Source organism: Crocuta crocuta, unplaced genomic scaffold (genome assembly GCF_008692635.1).
Source record: "Crocuta crocuta isolate KB4526 unplaced genomic scaffold, BGI_CrCroc_1.0 scaffold130, whole genome shotgun sequence".
Classification (NCBI taxonomy): domain Eukaryota; kingdom Metazoa; phylum Chordata; class Mammalia; order Carnivora; family Hyaenidae; genus Crocuta; species Crocuta crocuta.
The window spans coordinates 2,816,288-2,833,359 of NW_027527920.1; the positions used below are offsets into that span (position 1 = coordinate 2,816,288).

Below are 17,072 nucleotides of genomic sequence, written 5' to 3' on the forward strand. Positions count from 1 at the left end.
TTCAATTCTCCTCATTTATTTTTCTTTCTCTTCAGACTAGTTTCAAGTGACCTGTCTTCAGGTTCACTGATGCCTTCTGCCCTCTCAGGTCGGCTGTTGAGTGCTTCTAGGTATTTTTTCATTATAGTTATTATATTTTTCAACTCCAGTTCCTTTTTGATTATTTTTTATTTATAAATTCTATATATTTATTGATATGCTCTATTTGATGAGACATTATTCTACTTTAGTTCTTTTAACATGGTTTCCTTTAGTTCTTTGAACATATTTAAAATAGTTGATTAAAAATCTTGTGTACTAAGGCTTCTTCAAGGACAGTTACCATTGATTGTGTTTTTTCTTTTGTATGTGCTATACTTTGTTTCTTTACATGCCTTATACATTTATTTGAAAATTGGACATTTTATTTACTTATTTATTATTTTTTTAATGTTTGTTTATTTTTGAGAGAGAGAGAGAGGGAGACAGACAGACAGACAGACCGTGAATGGGGGAGGGGTAGAGAGAGGGAAACACAGAATCCGAAGCAGGTTCCAGGCTCTGAGCTGTCAGCACAGAGTCCGAGCCTCAAACTTATGAACCACGAGATCGTGATGTGAGCTGAAGTCGGATGCTTAACTGACTGAGCCACCCAGGCGCCCTGAAAATTAGACATTTTAAATAATAGTTGGACATTTAAAATAATCATGTGACATTTCTGGAAATGAGACTCTCCTGTTCCTAGGGTTTGTGGTTGTGTTTGTTTCTGTTTGTGTCATGACTTTTTGAACTAATTTTGTGAAGTCTCTGTTCTGTTTCAAGTGTGACCATTCATGTGTCTGCTTGGTTAGCTTAGTTGTCAGGGATTAAATAGAGATTTGATTAAATGATTGGAAATTGTAAATCTCTTAGTCTTTGCTTCAGGGCATTCTGTTTGTATTAGTTCATGCCTTCAACACTTGGGCATTTTATAATACTGCCTTTGCCTTTACTTCCTGCTTGTGTATCCATTCAAGGTTAGCCAGAGGTGAACGTTTAGTACCCTCTCTGGTCTTTGCGGAGAAGACATGAAGCCCTGGTCATGTGCAAAACTTTATGTATGTGCATGGCCTTCTAGGTTCCTAGGAATATATTGGAATTAAAATCCTGTGTGGAGATCACATTTCCCTTTAAGTTTTTGTTAACTTGTTATTTGCCCCAACATTTATTCATTGTTTAATGTAGCTGACATGTTAAAAAATTGCTTATAATTTTCTACAAATGCCCCTGGAGAAAAGGTTTTCACACTGGGCTAAGTGTGAGTCATGTCAGTAGACAGTTTTGAACATGGCTTCTTCCAGGGGACCACCAGAAAGTTTAAATAATGATATTTCTCAGAGAATGAGGCTTCTAACCCTGTTCTACCCTCTTTTGAAAGCTGCCAGGCTTCTGGTGTCCATCACCATTATAAGCTAGTGGTTTTGAAGGCTACCATGGATCTGGTGAACAGAAGATGGAATAGGGCAAGTTAAAAGGCTACAAAGGTTGCATTTTTTTTACTGAGATTGAGCTGTTTTTCTTATGTAAATACTCCTTGGATTGCTTTAAGCTTTGGGGTAATTTCCAGAGTTCTGAAAAAGTTGATTCTGATAGATTTCCCAGTTTTCTAATTGGTTTTAGGGAAGAGAGAATTTTCAGGTCTTAACCTTTGCCATATAGCTGCCTTCACCCCTCTCTTTTGAATTTAGCATCCAGAACATCATTTATTTTATAATACTTAAAATACTAAATTTACCACTTTTGCATTAAAAATGAGGCAAAGTTGAAACATTTTATTAATTAACGTTTGCTCTTTTTTCTGTTAAATGATGACCGTAGACCATGTCCATCTAAAGCCGTACTCTGTTTCCAACAGGAACTATCATGTATTTTATTACCTTCTGGCAGGAGCAAGTGAAGAAGAAAGATTAGCATTCCATCTTAAAGAACCGGAAGAGTATCATTATCTCAACCAGGTGAGGATTCATGAAAAGTATTTTGAAATATTGGGCATTATTAAATTTTAGCTCTTGAGAAAAGTTTTTTTCCTAATACTTTGTTTCCTAAACCTGGTAATAGATATTAACTAGCATTTTCATACATGCTGTCTAAAAGTTTTATGTGATGTGTTTTTCAATTTAAAAAGTATTATTACTCCCATATGAGTGGTAAGAAGTTAGGTATATGTGTGCCCTTTGCTTTTTGTGAGACTCTTTCAGAGAATAATAGACTGTGTATATACGTACCTATATCTTAGAAAAATGGATTGGTCTTTTCAAAGTGATTTACCTTGTATAGACAAGAGCATGCTAAATGTCACTAATAATTAATGTTTGTCCTTCGCATGGGATTACTTGAAACCTTTTTTATATATTTTGAAGTCTAATACATATGCCTCTTTGCATGATATTATGATACTAACTTAGAGTATGATTATTTTTTTACTTTAGTGAATGATCCTATTCAGTATGAAATTCATCAGAAGGAATGACTTACAGAATTTGTATCTTTCTCTGAAACTCAAAAATTCATCCCTAAATAAGGAGTAATTTCTCCCAGGTTTTCATTACAACAGTTTCTTTACTTTTATCGTTTCTTGTATTAACAAAAATTTTAGAACCAAAATCAATGAAATTGGTATGACAGTAGATCACCTAACAGAAAGACATTCCTTGTTTTTTTAATCAAGGTAAGATGTAATATCCTTGGAAACAAATGTTTTTATGGTAATTTAAAAAATGTTTATGAAGTTTTTGTAAGGAAATTGACATTTGATGATGGTTTGTAGTGTGTATTTAAGGTTATGAAATTAACATCTTAGACTTTTCCCAAGATATACAGCATGCTGTGTAATGATATTTCTTAGTTTTGAAACTACCTATTTTATATAAACTAATATAACTTTGTTATCAAATATATCAATTTCAAAATGATTTAAAATATGACTTCTTGATATAAATACTAGACATTTCTACTGTATAAAATTAGGTAGATTTAAAAAGTCACTTATTTAGCTCTTTTCCCTGTTTAAACAATTGTATATATTTGGGTGATTAAATATTTTCTTTTTAAAAACTAATAATTACCCATAAATAAGCTGATAGTATGAGAGAAACCCAGAGCTTATTACTCTTCTTCCAGATTTTTTTTTTTCTATCAGGGCCCATACCATACATATTCTTGTCATAAAGTGGTCAGTATTCATAGAATGTAAGATTGCGCAGTTAATACAAATCTCAGAGTTGCTGGACAACAGCAAGTGTGGATTATTTGTAATAATATATGATCTCCCACAATCTGAATGTTCACCTAGTTGTTTCTTGTTTTATGCTGCTGCACAAAATAACTTTCTTTGGGTCGCAGCAGTCCTAACTGAACATTATATCTAAAAGATAGAGAAGAGTAATAACCATTACTTCTACCTAACTAATCTGCCTTACTTTCAGATAACAAAGAAACCCCTCAGACAGAGCTGGGATGATTATTGCTATGACTCTGAGCCGGTCAGTACAAGTACCTAAATATTTTGTGTTCCTGTTAAAGGACCCTCATTCACCTTGCTCATTTGAATCTATCTCATGACTTAGAAAGAAAATCAGCTGAAATACAACAAATCTAGGAAAGAAGAGAAATTAATGTTTAATTTCTTTGAATTGACTTATTTGTATATGATAGTGTATAGATTAAAAACCAGCCAATTTACTTTTTAAACTTTATTCTTTTGCTGCTCATGTTTAGTTTATATTTATTTTGAAAATAAATCAATTTGTGTTCCTGATTTCAACATTGATGTGGATTCTTATGAACTACAGGGTTTTTTTCTTGAGGTGTATTTTTTTCAATTATTTTTTTTAGTGATTTCATTACTCATGTGTTGTGAGTAGTATATTTATTTTTAAAAGGTCTAGTCTTCCTGTTTTATGTGTCAGTTAACAGTCTTTTCACATGAATGCATGTACATTTTTCTTTGATTTTTTTTTTTAATAGCAAGAGAGGCTAAAGTCTATATAATTTTCCAGAAATTAAGAATTGAAATTTCTTTAAATAAGATTATGTTTAAATTAATGATTTAAGGGCATATATAAAATGAGGAGATAAATTTAGTTTTGTTACAATTTATAAGGATAAGTTTGTAATCATTAAAAGAACATAAAAAATCTTTTTCCTTCTCTTCCCTCTGTAATGAGGTCAGGTATGAAAGGCTGAAAACATGCATTCATCTGTATATATTAACTAATGAACTAATTTATTAACTATCCCTTCTGGAAACATAACATGTCTTAGTCCTTGCTTTAAATAACCACAACTTTAATTTTCACTGCATGTGTTTACAAACTCCAGTAATTACAAAACTATTTCAGAGAGTTTGAGAAAGATCAGGAATTATGGACATTAATTACAAAGTTTAATTCCATTACCTTTTTATAATATATGAAGTAATTTATGGTTTCAGATTTAACATTATGGAAAATAAATTTTAGACATTTAAATTTATAGATTTTGATAAATTTTAGTAGGAAAAATTATGCTGTTTTGCCACTTTTAAGAAGTTTCCATCTTTCACCTATTTCATCATGTGACCGGCTGATTTATTGGGAAGTAGGTAGGAGACTGGTATACTCCTATAGTAAATGTAAATCTTGATTGCCTGTACAGAACTTATTGTGACATTATGAACTGATCTGCTGTTGTTTAGATAGTCTAAGGCATGCTTTAGAATTTGGGCTCTGAAGCAGACAGACCTGACCTGAATACTGGCTTATTCATTTAATAGATTTGAGAACCCAAGGAGGTCATGTAATTATTTTGTTTCCATCTCTTATCTAAAGGGATAACAGTGTTCTTTAACTTTTGTGTTAGCACACCTAAACAGCTTGATAGAGTGCTTATTAGTACTCAGTAACTGTACAGGACATGTTCCTGTTGCCACCATTGAGATCATCATTATCCATCTTTTCTTTTTAGAAAAATTCTAAATTCTTCTACTCCTTTTATTTTTTAATTTCTGAGCTGCCAGCACGAACCCAATGTGGGGCTTGAACCCATGAACCGCGAGATCATGACCTGAGCCGAAGTCGGACGCTTAACCGACTGAGCCACCCAGGCACCCCATCTTCTACTCCTTTTATACCTTTCATCACTAGCCTCTTGCTGATTATGTTTTCAGTCTATTATAAATTGAATAATTACTGTTGCTTTTTTTTACAAGTTAATTGATGAAAGCAAGGAGTCAATCTGAGGATCTTTTGGTTAATCTTCCAGCCCTCCTCAGGGTATATTTGGGGACAGTCTAAACTTTGTTTCCCTCTGAGTTATGAGAATTTATGTGATTTAGCATTATAAGAAGAGAGATTTTTTTTAAATGTTTTATTTAGTTTTGGGAGAGTGTGAGCGGGGGATGGGCAGAGAGAGGGGGAGACAGAGGATCCAAAGTGGGCTCTACACTGACAGCAGAGAGCCCAGTGTGGGGCTCAAACTTGGAGAACCATGAGTTCATGACCTTAGCTGAAGTTGGACGCTCAACCGATTGAGCCACCCAGGTGCTCTGAGAAGAGAGGATTGTTCTGTAATTTGTGCTGTATTATCATACATGTAATGGAGTAGTATAAATGATCCCAAGGAGAACTGTGATGAGAAAATTGGTTTTAACAAGGGACCCGTGGTGGCCCATTTTATGTCGGTTTAATTCCTATTACGGATTATCCTATTAAATAAATAAGCTCAAGCAACTGATGTTGCATGAGCTAGTGCAGAGGATTTAGAACTGGATAGATTATCGTATGGCCACTCCTGTCATTGAGGTGATTGATTTAATCTCTGAGTCGGCTTTCTTCCCTATTGAATGTATATACCCATAATTATCTCCTTGTGTTTATATTTTAAACTATAGTTTAACTCGTTCTTACAGGGTTGAAAGCAGGGTGTAAATGCTAGATACTTGATAGTTTAAAAATAATAAATGAGTACTTTCTCAAAAAGGAATGTTTCATTTAATTCAGTACTTGTTCAGTAATTCACTGATTATATATTTACTTTAATAATTACCCACTTTTTTCTTGGCACTGACTTGATGCTGGAGATCTTCAGTGAATAAAACAGATAACAGTTAATGCATGTACTGAGAACTTGTGCAGCCTTCTTCAGTAAGATAGGCATTAGAAAAGTAAATATGTGTGATGAGGATTTTGAAAATGCACATGTAAGGGACTGTGAGCAAATACAGTAAAGGGGTCTAAAACCTATTTGTTATTTATGTGTATATGTGTTTACAAACTCCAGTAATTATAAAACTATTTCAGAGAGTTTGAGAAGGGTCAAGAATTGTGGACATTAATTTTTCCCTTCATACAAAGTTTAATTGCATTACCTTTTCATAATATTTGAAGTAGTTTATGGTTTCAGACTTAACATTATGGAAAATAAATTTTAGACATTTAAATTTATAGATTCTGATAAATTTTAGTAGAAAAAAATTAATGCTGTTTTGCCACTATCTGTATATATAAAGATATAAATTATATATATGTTTGACTTTTTTGGTAACTGAAATGCAGGGATTATTCTAAAAGAGTAGTATTTTTTTAATTTGGTAGTTCATGGCTATTTTTACAAACTAATGTATATTCTTTGCAGATTTTTGATTTTCACATCTTTTTTCTGCTGATTGATAGGTTTATATTATTTCACTAGGAACTATTTTTATTATATCTAATATTGATATAGACATCTTTGTATAAATTTAGGCTGCATTTCTCAACTAAATTACTGCCTGTTCTAAAATTTATTTTTGTGTCTCAGGATCTTGTTTAGCGCCCTGCATAAGGATAGGCATTTATTAAATATTTGTTGATTAAATAACATTAGTTTGTGGAATTGAGCTCTTTTAAATGCTTTGGATCTTCAGGACTCTTCAGCACCACTCAAAATCAAAATTGGTATCAGAACATTTTATATTGCTAGCTTTTTATCTTAAGTTACTTTGAGATCCTTGCCTTGGTGATGTGAAAGAAAGAAAAAATGTAACTTAACTATTATTTTGGTAGTTATGTGTTTAGTTTGCAAACCTGTCATTAAGAGTTGTAATGAATTTGGCTGTGTCTAAATATTTCACCAGCTCTAATTTTTATACACAGGTATACTTACCTAGAGTTACTATATTTCTGAGTGGCCTACCTTATATTTCAATAGGTAATCTTGATTTCTTCCCCCCTTTTTTTGAATAAGCAGGATTGCTTTTCGGTGGAGGGGGAAGATTTGAGGCATGACTTTGAACGCTTACAACTGGCCATGGAAATGGTAGGATTTCTTCCCAAGACACGAAGACAGTGAGTTTATTTATTGTACTCTTACACCCTTGGTAGAGAACAAATCACAGTGTATGTTTCAGAAGTTCCTCTGCCTTGGCTCTCTGAAAGAATTTTCTTTTTTTTTTTTCTTTAATGTTTTATTTATTTCTAGGAGAGGGAGAGAGAGAGAGAGAGAGAGAGAGAGAGAGACAGCGTGAGCAGAGGAGGGTCAGAGAGAGAGGGAGTGACAGACTCTGAAACAGGCTCCAGGCTCTGAGCTGGCAGTAAGCACAGAGCCCTACGCGGGGTTCGAACCCACAGACCGCGAGATCATGACCTAAGCGAAAGTCGGACGCTTAACCGACTAAGCCACCCAGGCGCCCCTCTGAAAGAATTTTCTAATGGATATTGCTGATCTAGTGTTTCCTCCTCCTTTAAGTGTTGCTTAAAAGACCTGTTTTGAAATGCTTTTCTTATTATAAATTCTTTGAGAATCTCTTGAAAGTTGGAGCTCTTCTTCCTGTAAAATGTGCATCTGTAAATATTTGTATATAATTAAGGGAGTTCGTGGCGCTCCTGAAGCCTCTCCATGGACCTTATTTAAAAACTTGCTTTATAACGCTATTTTTATAGTTAATTATTTGTCTATCATTCATCTCTAATCTTATTAAGGCATGCGTACCTCTCAGTAAAACATAATTTTCCCTGCTTTTCCTCTGTAAATTTATGTCTGTACTATTGTACTGAACATATTTTGTTTATTATAAACAAAATAGAAATGTAAAAATGTCAAGATAAAGGTGAAGTAAATTATATTTAAAATAAAACAGACTTTAAAAAACTGAAGACACAAATAACCTGACTCTCACCAGAAAAAAGAAATAGTAACAGAACTGTTTTTTTGAGAAGGGAATTAGTTATGTCATATGTGATCATATTGTCAACTTTTAATCTTCTACTAAAAGTAGAATAACAATTCTGCTGTTTTCTGTTTACTTGTGATTATATCATTAGTATGATCTTCAGTTAGATTATTTGCCAAAATGAATTTTTGAAAGGTAAATTAAAAACAAATAATACAATACGTAAATATGCAAGTCCATTTCGTCACATAAACTGCAGTTCACTGAAAGTTACTAAGTAAATGAGAGCACACCTGTGGTTCCTCTATGCTATATTACCTATATTCTTCCTTCAACATACCTTCTTTACCTCATGTGATACCTAATGGATTGACATATATGAAGCAAAGTGTCAGCCTATATATTAAATAATAGTTAAACTTAATTTCATTTTTTAAGATAACATAAGTTGGGAATAAAATATTTATTTCTCATACACCAAGGGATTGTGTCTCTTTTATATTTCTGATATCACTCTATTCCATATTGGAAACCACTCGAAAAAATACATTCTTAGTAGCCTGGCCTTTAACTTGACCTTTCTTTATCTTTTAGAAATTATCTTTGGATATGCCCTAACACAAGTTTTGCATTTTAACTAGCCTGATTGTGTCCTCTAAAACATCATGTTGTATTCTGAATGTTCAGTATTTTCCTAATTCCTTGAAGGACCCATCTTAAGAAAATTTTTTTTCTTCATTTTGTTTTTATTATTCTTATTATGTTTTTAATTATTTTAATGTTTATTTTGGGAGAGAGAGGAGATGGGGCAGAGAGAGAGGGAGAGAGAATTATAAGCAAGCTTGTCATTGTGTAGCCTGATGTGGGCTCCATCTCACAAACTGTGAGATCATGACCCGTGTGAAATCAAGAGACAGATGCTTAATCAACTGAGCCACCCAGATGCCCCTTCATTTTATTTAATTTAGAGAGAGAGAGAGAAAGAGAGAGGGAGTGAGGGAGAAAGCGAGCTGGGGGAGATGGGCAGAGGGAGAGAGAATCCCAAGCAGGCTCTGTGCTGAGCAAAAATCCCCCATGCAGGGCTCTATCCCATGACCCTGGAATCATGACCTAGGCCGAAATCAAGAGTTGGACACTCAAATCAACTGAGCCATCCGAGTGGTCTGAAGGATGCATCTTTGTCTCATTTTTACTCATTCATGTACTTTCAGTTCTTTTTTTGATAGCATATCATATGTATTGCTGTACCCCTCTCCTCTGACCATGATTAACTCTGCTAACCACAAAATTCTTTTCTACTGCACTCAGATCTAATCCAGAATTATTCTTAACACAGCCTTGTAGGCAGCCTAAAATTTGGTATATTAATTGAAACCTGTTTGGTTTAGAGTACTGTTCATGTCTTCCCTTTTTATTTTTTTAAAGTTTATTTATTTAAGTAATTTCTGTACTCACCATGGGGCTCAAACTCATGATCCTGAGATCAAGAGTCACATGCTCTTCCTACTGTGCCAGTTACCCCATGTCCTACCTTTTTAGTGAAATTTTTCTTAACTCTGTAGTTTCTGCCTTCAATATTTTAATATACCCTGCCTTATAGTATAGTTTGTGTGTGTGTGTGTGTGGGTGTGTTTTCCTATTGCAAGATTATAAGCTTTCTGAGAACAGGGATTCTTACTCATATTTGTAAATCCTTTTTATATTGAATTATTGTATATTAGATTGTTACATAACATTTATCATTATTGGAGACTATACATTATGTATTAGTGTGTGAGAAAATGTTAATGTGTGGATTACTGAACCCCAGATTCCAGAACCTTGTAATTGGCAACCATATAAACTCCTACTAAAAATAGTTTTTAATAAATGGCCCATGAATTTGTGTTTTTATATTTTTTTGGCTTCCATTAGTTTACATAATGATTCAGTTGATACTGAATTTCTTCTCTTATTTAACCCAGAGTACTTTTATAAATTATTTCCTTTATAATTGACTTGTGGCTTATTTGAGTCATGTTAATGATTCAGACATTCAAAATTTTAAATTGTTTGAAAAATTAGATCATTTAGATGTTGATTCAGGGCCTTTGAATGTATAGGTTAGATTCCTAAAGTAGTATCTTTATTTTACTTAGAACACTTCCTAATTTTTGGAAAACACATAGTAAAAATTTTACAAGTAGAACAGGTTTATCACAAGGGAACAATTGGAAATGACACAAAGGTATATAGATAGATATCTGTATTTATATCTATATATCTTTGGATTTCCAAGAAAGGCTTTTAGATGGAAAGTTCAGCTATGTTAAATGCCTTTGAGAGGTCAGGTACGTTAGGACACAGTATACTTTTCTTAGATTCGTGAAGGTCCTTGGTAACTTCAATAAGATATTTTAATGGGGTCAGATGCCAGAGTGTGATAGTAAATAGGGAATGACAAAGCGAAGACAAGTGTATAAGTTAATAGTTTAATAAGCTTATTTGTGAAGGGAAGGAGAAGATGTAGGATCTAAGATGGGTTATTTAAAGAGAAAAGTGAACATGATATTATTTTGGTAGAAAGTTTTTTTAGGTTCAGGTAAGAGACAGGAAATAGGTATAATAAAATTCCTGAGTAAACTGGAGTTCATAGACTGTAGAGCACAAGTAGGGATTTAGTTGTTGACTGGAGGAGGGTCATATGTTCCTCTGAGATGGAAGGGAAGAAAGGAAAGGAAGGTCCAGGTGAAGATTTTGTTCTTCAGGAGGGGCCTCATATCAAGTAGTTGACCCCAGTGGCCTCATACTATCTGTTTTTAAAAGCATTTATCAAGGGCACCATAGTGTGATGTAGGAAAGCATTTCTTAAATATAATTAATAATAAAAAATCACCTAGGCTACTTGGTTAAAAAATCAGATTCCAAGGCCTTGCCTTTAAAGTTTCTGATTCAGGGGCCGCCTGGGTGGCTTAGTCAGTTAAGCGTCCGACTTTCGCTTAGGTCATGATCTCGCGGTTCGTGGGTTCGAGCCCCGCATCGGGCTCTGTGCTGACTGCCAGCTCGGAGCCTGGAGCCTGTTTCAGTCTGTGACTCCCTCTCTCTCTGACCCTTCGCTGCTCACGCTGTCTCTTCTCTCTCCTAGAAATAAATAAAACATTAAAAAAAAATTTAAAGTTTCTGATTCAGTAGATCTGAAATATATAATGTAAGGAAAGGGCATTCCAGGCAGGATGAAAAACATTTAGAAAGGCATGGACTTTGAAACACTATAGCAGATTCAGGCAGTAGTAAGTCCTCTTGTAACAACTGTGTCGGAAAAGTGATACAGTACTGAAAGTAAGGTTATGCAGAGCACTTTGGTCAGCACCTGACATAGTATACATAATTTTAGTTATTATAGTTATAATCATTGTTCTTATATTTTTAATTTTTATAATGACTAGATACTTCATATTTGTAGTGGATAATGTGCTTGATTAGAATTTTGCAGTGAAATAAGTATAGAGAATGCACATAAGCTATAATTTATGGTTTTATTTTCACAGGATTTTCTCTCTTCTCTCAGCAATACTACATTTGGGTAATATCTGTTACAAAAAGAAGACCTATCGGGATGACTCCATAGATATCTGTAATCCTGAAGTTCTGCCTATTGTCTCAGAATTATTAGAAGTGAGTGATTTCTATTTTCAGCTGTCATTTCTCAAATACTGGGTAACTGCTCACTTTTAATTTTGTGTAACTTTTATTTGGTTAGGTGTAAATGGATTAATGCTTTTTATTAATAGTGTTTCTCAAAAAGATGGAATTTTTTCTATTAATCATGCCAGAATCTCTAAAAGACTTGGGTTTTTTTTTTGCCTGTCTCCCTTTGTCCAGATATCCATAATCCCTCAGTTTGCTGGACAGGATCAGTATTTCACTCTGGACTGTATCATGTGCTAACCCATTAATAGTTTTTCTCTCTCTGTATATGAGATTTTTTTCTCATACTAAGATTTTGATTAGATTAGATTATTTATTTGAAGATGGAGTATCTGGATGAGTGAAGAGAAAAGGGTACTACCTTTTTTCTCTTCATGTTTAAATAGGAGCCAAAGGTCTTCATCTCCTACCATGCTTCTTTCTATAAACAAGATCTTTATTGCCTCATCCTTCCTGGTGTGATGATTTCTCATATTTTCCTCGCTCACTTCTCATCTTTCCAAATTCATCTCAAAATCACTTTACAGGCCTTCTCTGACAGAGCAAGGAGATACGTGTGTGTTTACTAATCTATGTATATTTACATACTACAAATGTTTTTATATATCCATCTAGATATAAGGGTAAACCTGTGGTCATACTGATGTTTCTAACTAATACATTATCACATGTGTCCTCCTAGCCTTCTCTCCTTATTTATAAACTTCCACTTTTACAATGAGGAAGCTATCTCCTACCATCTGCCATTCATTTACTTAATTATTCAATTTCAGTATACAGTTGACCCTTGAACAATGGAGGGGTTAGGGGTGCCAGCTCTCCTGGGCAGTAAAAAAAAAATCTGTGTATAGCTTTTAACTACCCTCAAACGTAATAGCCTATTGTTGACCAGAGGGTTTATTAAACAGTCAGTTAACACATACTTTGTTTGTTGGATCTCTTATGTACTGTATTCTTACAATAAAGTTAGCTAAGGAAAAGAAAATATTAAAATCATAAGGAAGAGAAAATACATTTACAGTACTGTATTTATTGAAAAACACCTGCATTGAACCCCTGTAGTTCAAATCCGCATTAAGCATCAATGTATGCATCCATGTGTGGGAATGTACATATATTTAGGTACATGTACACTGCTATGGGAAATGACTTCATCAACTGGAGTATGGTGTTCCTTCTGCTTTTAGTTTTTCAGACTCCACCCAGAATTAATTTAGGTTAGGACCTTTTCTTCCTTCTCCATTTAGGTTGTTTCATTTATTTGTTGTACAGTTAGATTCTCTTGTCATGGTCTGCATTCTTTCCTAGGATCCCCCAGTGTCTGAAATAATTTCCTAAAAGATTTATTCTTTGTACTCTATGGATTATGGCAAATGCATAATGTCATGTTCCTTCATTATATTACTATTCATATAGAATAGTTTCATTCCTCAAAACCTCTTGTACTTCACCTGTTCAGCTTCTCTCCCCAAACTCTTGGCAACCACTGATCTTTTTACTATGCCTTTAGATTTGCCCTTTTCAGAATGTAACATAATTGAAATTGTATAGACTGCATCCTTTTCAGGCTGACTTGTTTCACTTAGCAACATGCATTTAAGATTCATGTCTTTTTGTGGCTTGATAGCTCATTTCTCTTTATTGCTGGGTAATAAGCCATTGTATACGTGTACCATAATTTGTTTATTCATTCACCTATTGAAGGGGATCTTGATTGTTTACATTTTTTTTTGCAGGTATGAATAGTTTGCTTTTTTATGTTAAAATATTAATTTATCTTTCAAATTTTGTTTCATTTGCCTCTATAGAGTTTAAACTTACTAAATGGTGTAAGCAGATTCCATTAGGATAGAATATTTGTGTCTGCTTAGCCTAAATTAATTTTCGTTTTGTAGCAGTTAATTATTTACTAGTTTGTGTTCATTATAAGGTGGCAATGCTCTTTGAGAGCAATGGATGCCTCTTTCTTATTTATCTAACCCGTAGAGTGCTTCTTATTTTGCACATGCCTGGGTGTTGCTTATTAACTTAAGTGAAATGAGTTAGTCTGGCCAAATGGGCAGGAGAAGCGGATACACTGAATTGGAACTAGACTCATTCATTGGAAAGAAGGTCTACCAGGATGTGGAATGTGGTATCTGAAGGTGGTAATTTTGAAGGTCATGAGGATGACAATAGGTGAATGAAGAAACAATTTCAGTCAGGCATTTTAGGTGATATTTTAGTCAACATTTAGTCAGTAAAAACACTTGGTATGGTGGTAATACAGTGCATTGCAGCTAGTGGGTTTACTTGAAAGTATTTATGATCCTTGTGTGGTATTCCTTCTTTGGTTCGAGACTGCTAAGAGCAATTCAGGTAATTCAAAAAGGAACCTGTTGGTGAACAGGAGAAATCCAGTTCTGAGAATCAGGCTTACCAGTGTCAGAGTTAGAGTAACTCCAAATGTGATTTGATAGCAAATCTCCATTTTGAACCCAAGCTCTTTTTTTTTTTAATAGTTTATGGTCCAGTTGGTTTCCATATAACACCCAGTGCTCAACTTCACAAGTGCCTTCCTCCATGCCCATCACCCCCCTTCTCCTCTTCCCCACCCCCATCAGCCCTCAGTTTGTTCTCAGCATTCAAGAGTCTCTCATGGTTTGCCTCCCTCCCTCTCCCCAACTATTTTTCCCCTTCTCCTCCCCCATGGNGTGTGCCTGGTAAGAAATTGCTGTGGTTGAGGTCAAGGAGGTTGTTTCCTGCTTTCTCCTCTAGGGTTTTGATGGTTTCCTGTCTCACATTCAGGTCCTTTATCCATTTATTTTTGTGTATGATGTGAGAAAATGATCTAGTTTCGTTCTTCTGCATGTGTTGCTGTTCAGTTCTCCCAGCACCATCTGTTAAAGGGACTGTCTTTTTTCCATTAGATACTTTTTCCTGCTTTGTCAAAGATTAGTTGGCTGTACATTTGTGGGTCCCATTCTGAGTTCTCTGTTCTGTTCCATTGGTCTATGTGTCTGTGTTTGTGCCAATACCATACTGTCTTGATGATGACAACTTTGTAGTAGAGGCTAAAGTCTGGGATGGTGATCCCTCCCGTTTTGGTTTTCTGCTTCAATATTACTTTGGCTATTCGGGGTGTTTTGTGGTACCATACAAATTTTAGGATAGTTTGTTCTAGTTTTGAGAAGAATGCTGGTGCAATTTTGATTGGGATTGCATTGAATGTGTAGATTGCTTTGGGTAGTATTGACATTTTAACAATATTTATTATACCAATCCATGAGCATGGAATGTTTTTCCATTTCTTTGTGTCTTCTTCAGTTTCCTTCATAAATTTTCTATAGTTTTCATCATACAGATCTCTTATATCTTTGGTTAGGTTTATTCCTAGGTATTTTATGGCTTTTTGTGCAATTGTGAATGGGATCAGTTTCTTGATTTCTCTTTCTGTTGCTTCATTATTGTGAACCCAAGCTTCTTAACCATCTTTTCGTTAAAGATTGTTTGGACTGGTTCTAGGAACCAGTTTGGTAATAAGTAGGAAGAAGTTACCTTCAAAGTTGAGCTATACAAGTACTGACAGGTACCATAGTATCATGCCTGTATTTAGTTCTTAGGAATTATTTTTAAAATTATTTCGTATAATTGAGTTAAAAGTCATAGTAATAATTGCAACCTTAAGGCTTTTGTTGAGCTAGAATTCAAAGATAAGAACAATAACTGTTTTAATTAAAATGTAAACTCTTTAGTTAAGATTTAATTCTTCTCAGAGTGGTTCAGTTCAGTGATAAGTATAGATTTACTTATTTTTTTATCTATTTTTAAAATATTTATTTATTTTGAGACAAAGAGACATAGAGACAGAGGGAGGGAGGTGGGGAGGGTGCAGAGAAAGAGGAAGAGAGAATCTTAAGCAGGCTCTGCACTCAAGCCAGAACCTGCAGCAGGGCCTGATCTCATGAACCATGAGATCATGATCTGAGCCAAAATCAAGGGTTGGACACTTAACCAACTGACCCACCCAGGCACCCCTATATTTATTTCCTTGGAGCAAATGTTTCTGAAATAATGATTTACTTTTATTTTTTAATTATTTTTTTGTAGTTAACTTAGGCAGCAATGAATATTTTCAGTCATCTGTTTATTAAATTCTATTTGGGATATATACTTGTGAAATTATTGAAAGGTGAACAAGCTCCAGTAGGTTAATTGTGAAGCATATTTTTGTTGCAAATTTTGGAGCATATTAGTACCATCATCATTATCAAAAACTGTTTAGTTTTTAGCAGGTTTATATATTTTGAATATGTTTTAATATTTGTTAAAACAACATAAAGAGTGGGTTTTTAACACACATATCAGTTTCTCAGGTGAATATGAGGAACACTATAGACTAGATATTGAGCTATTCCTAGTTATTTTGTATTAAAAAGTTCTTTTTAAAAATTTTAAAGTCATATGTACAACTAAGGATATTTGGGAAGTTACAGAGATGGGTGATTAAAATATCATGAGTTCAGTCATATTTTCTTCAGGGTGTTTATCAAAGATAAGCAGGATTTGTGTGTTTTGTGCAATTGTGCATATATGAGTAGATCTGTGTGCATTCATTATTATCAGTAGGTTTTAGTGCCAGCATTAAGCCAGCTCCTTAAAGTGAGTTGTGTAGTTTTTTATCCTTTCAAGATGGTTTCTGAATTTAAAAGAAGAATAATATGTTTCTTAAATATTTGAGAGATATCAACCTTATGATAAACCAAATTTGTGTCCTTCATGCTTGTTTTGTATTAACTATTTTTTTAGGATGTGTTTTCTTAGGAAATCATGTGTTGATTAAATGTTTAAAATTTATTATTTTGCATCCTTTGTAAATGCTTTGTTAATGCTTAAAATGTTTTCTCTATGGTGTTAGTTTTCTGTTTGTAATTTTTACAATTGTTTCTTAAGTTTATTTACCTTGAGAGACAGAGATAGCATGAGTGGCGGAGGGACAGAGAAAGAGGGAGATAGATAATTCCAAACAGGCTCTGTGCTGCCTGATATGGGGCTTGAACTCATGAAACTGCAAGATCATGACCTAAGCTGAAACCAGTAGTGAGATGCTTAACTGACTGAGCCACCCAGGTGCCCCTCTGTATTTCTTAATTTTTTTTTTGATTTGGTGAAAGTTGTCTTTCATTTCTTATTTTGAAATAACTGGCCTTTAGATTGATCAGTTCTACCATTTTACTTAATGTACTAATTTCTGTTTTAA

The 17,072-nt window shown here is 34.1% G+C and overlaps 1 protein-coding gene across 6 annotated transcripts in view; it reads left to right on the plus strand.

The window, feature by feature from the left end:
• Positions 1 to 17,072, plus strand: part of MYO9A (myosin IXA) — a 256,379-nt gene that overhangs the window by 62,481 nt on the left and 176,826 nt on the right. For 5 of the 6 annotated variants that reach the window (XM_077746199.1, XM_077746212.1, XM_077746208.1 and 2 more), the window contains exons 6-9: positions 1,874 to 1,973; positions 3,444 to 3,500; positions 7,225 to 7,322; positions 11,674 to 11,800. In XM_077746199.1, the coding sequence (XP_077602325.1) occupies positions 1,874 to 1,973; positions 3,444 to 3,500; positions 7,225 to 7,322; positions 11,674 to 11,800 (382 nt within the window). The remainder of the gene's footprint in view (positions 1 to 1,873; positions 1,974 to 3,443; positions 3,501 to 7,224; positions 7,323 to 11,673; positions 11,801 to 17,072) is intronic. The other variant, XM_077746209.1, reaches the window with a different exon arrangement.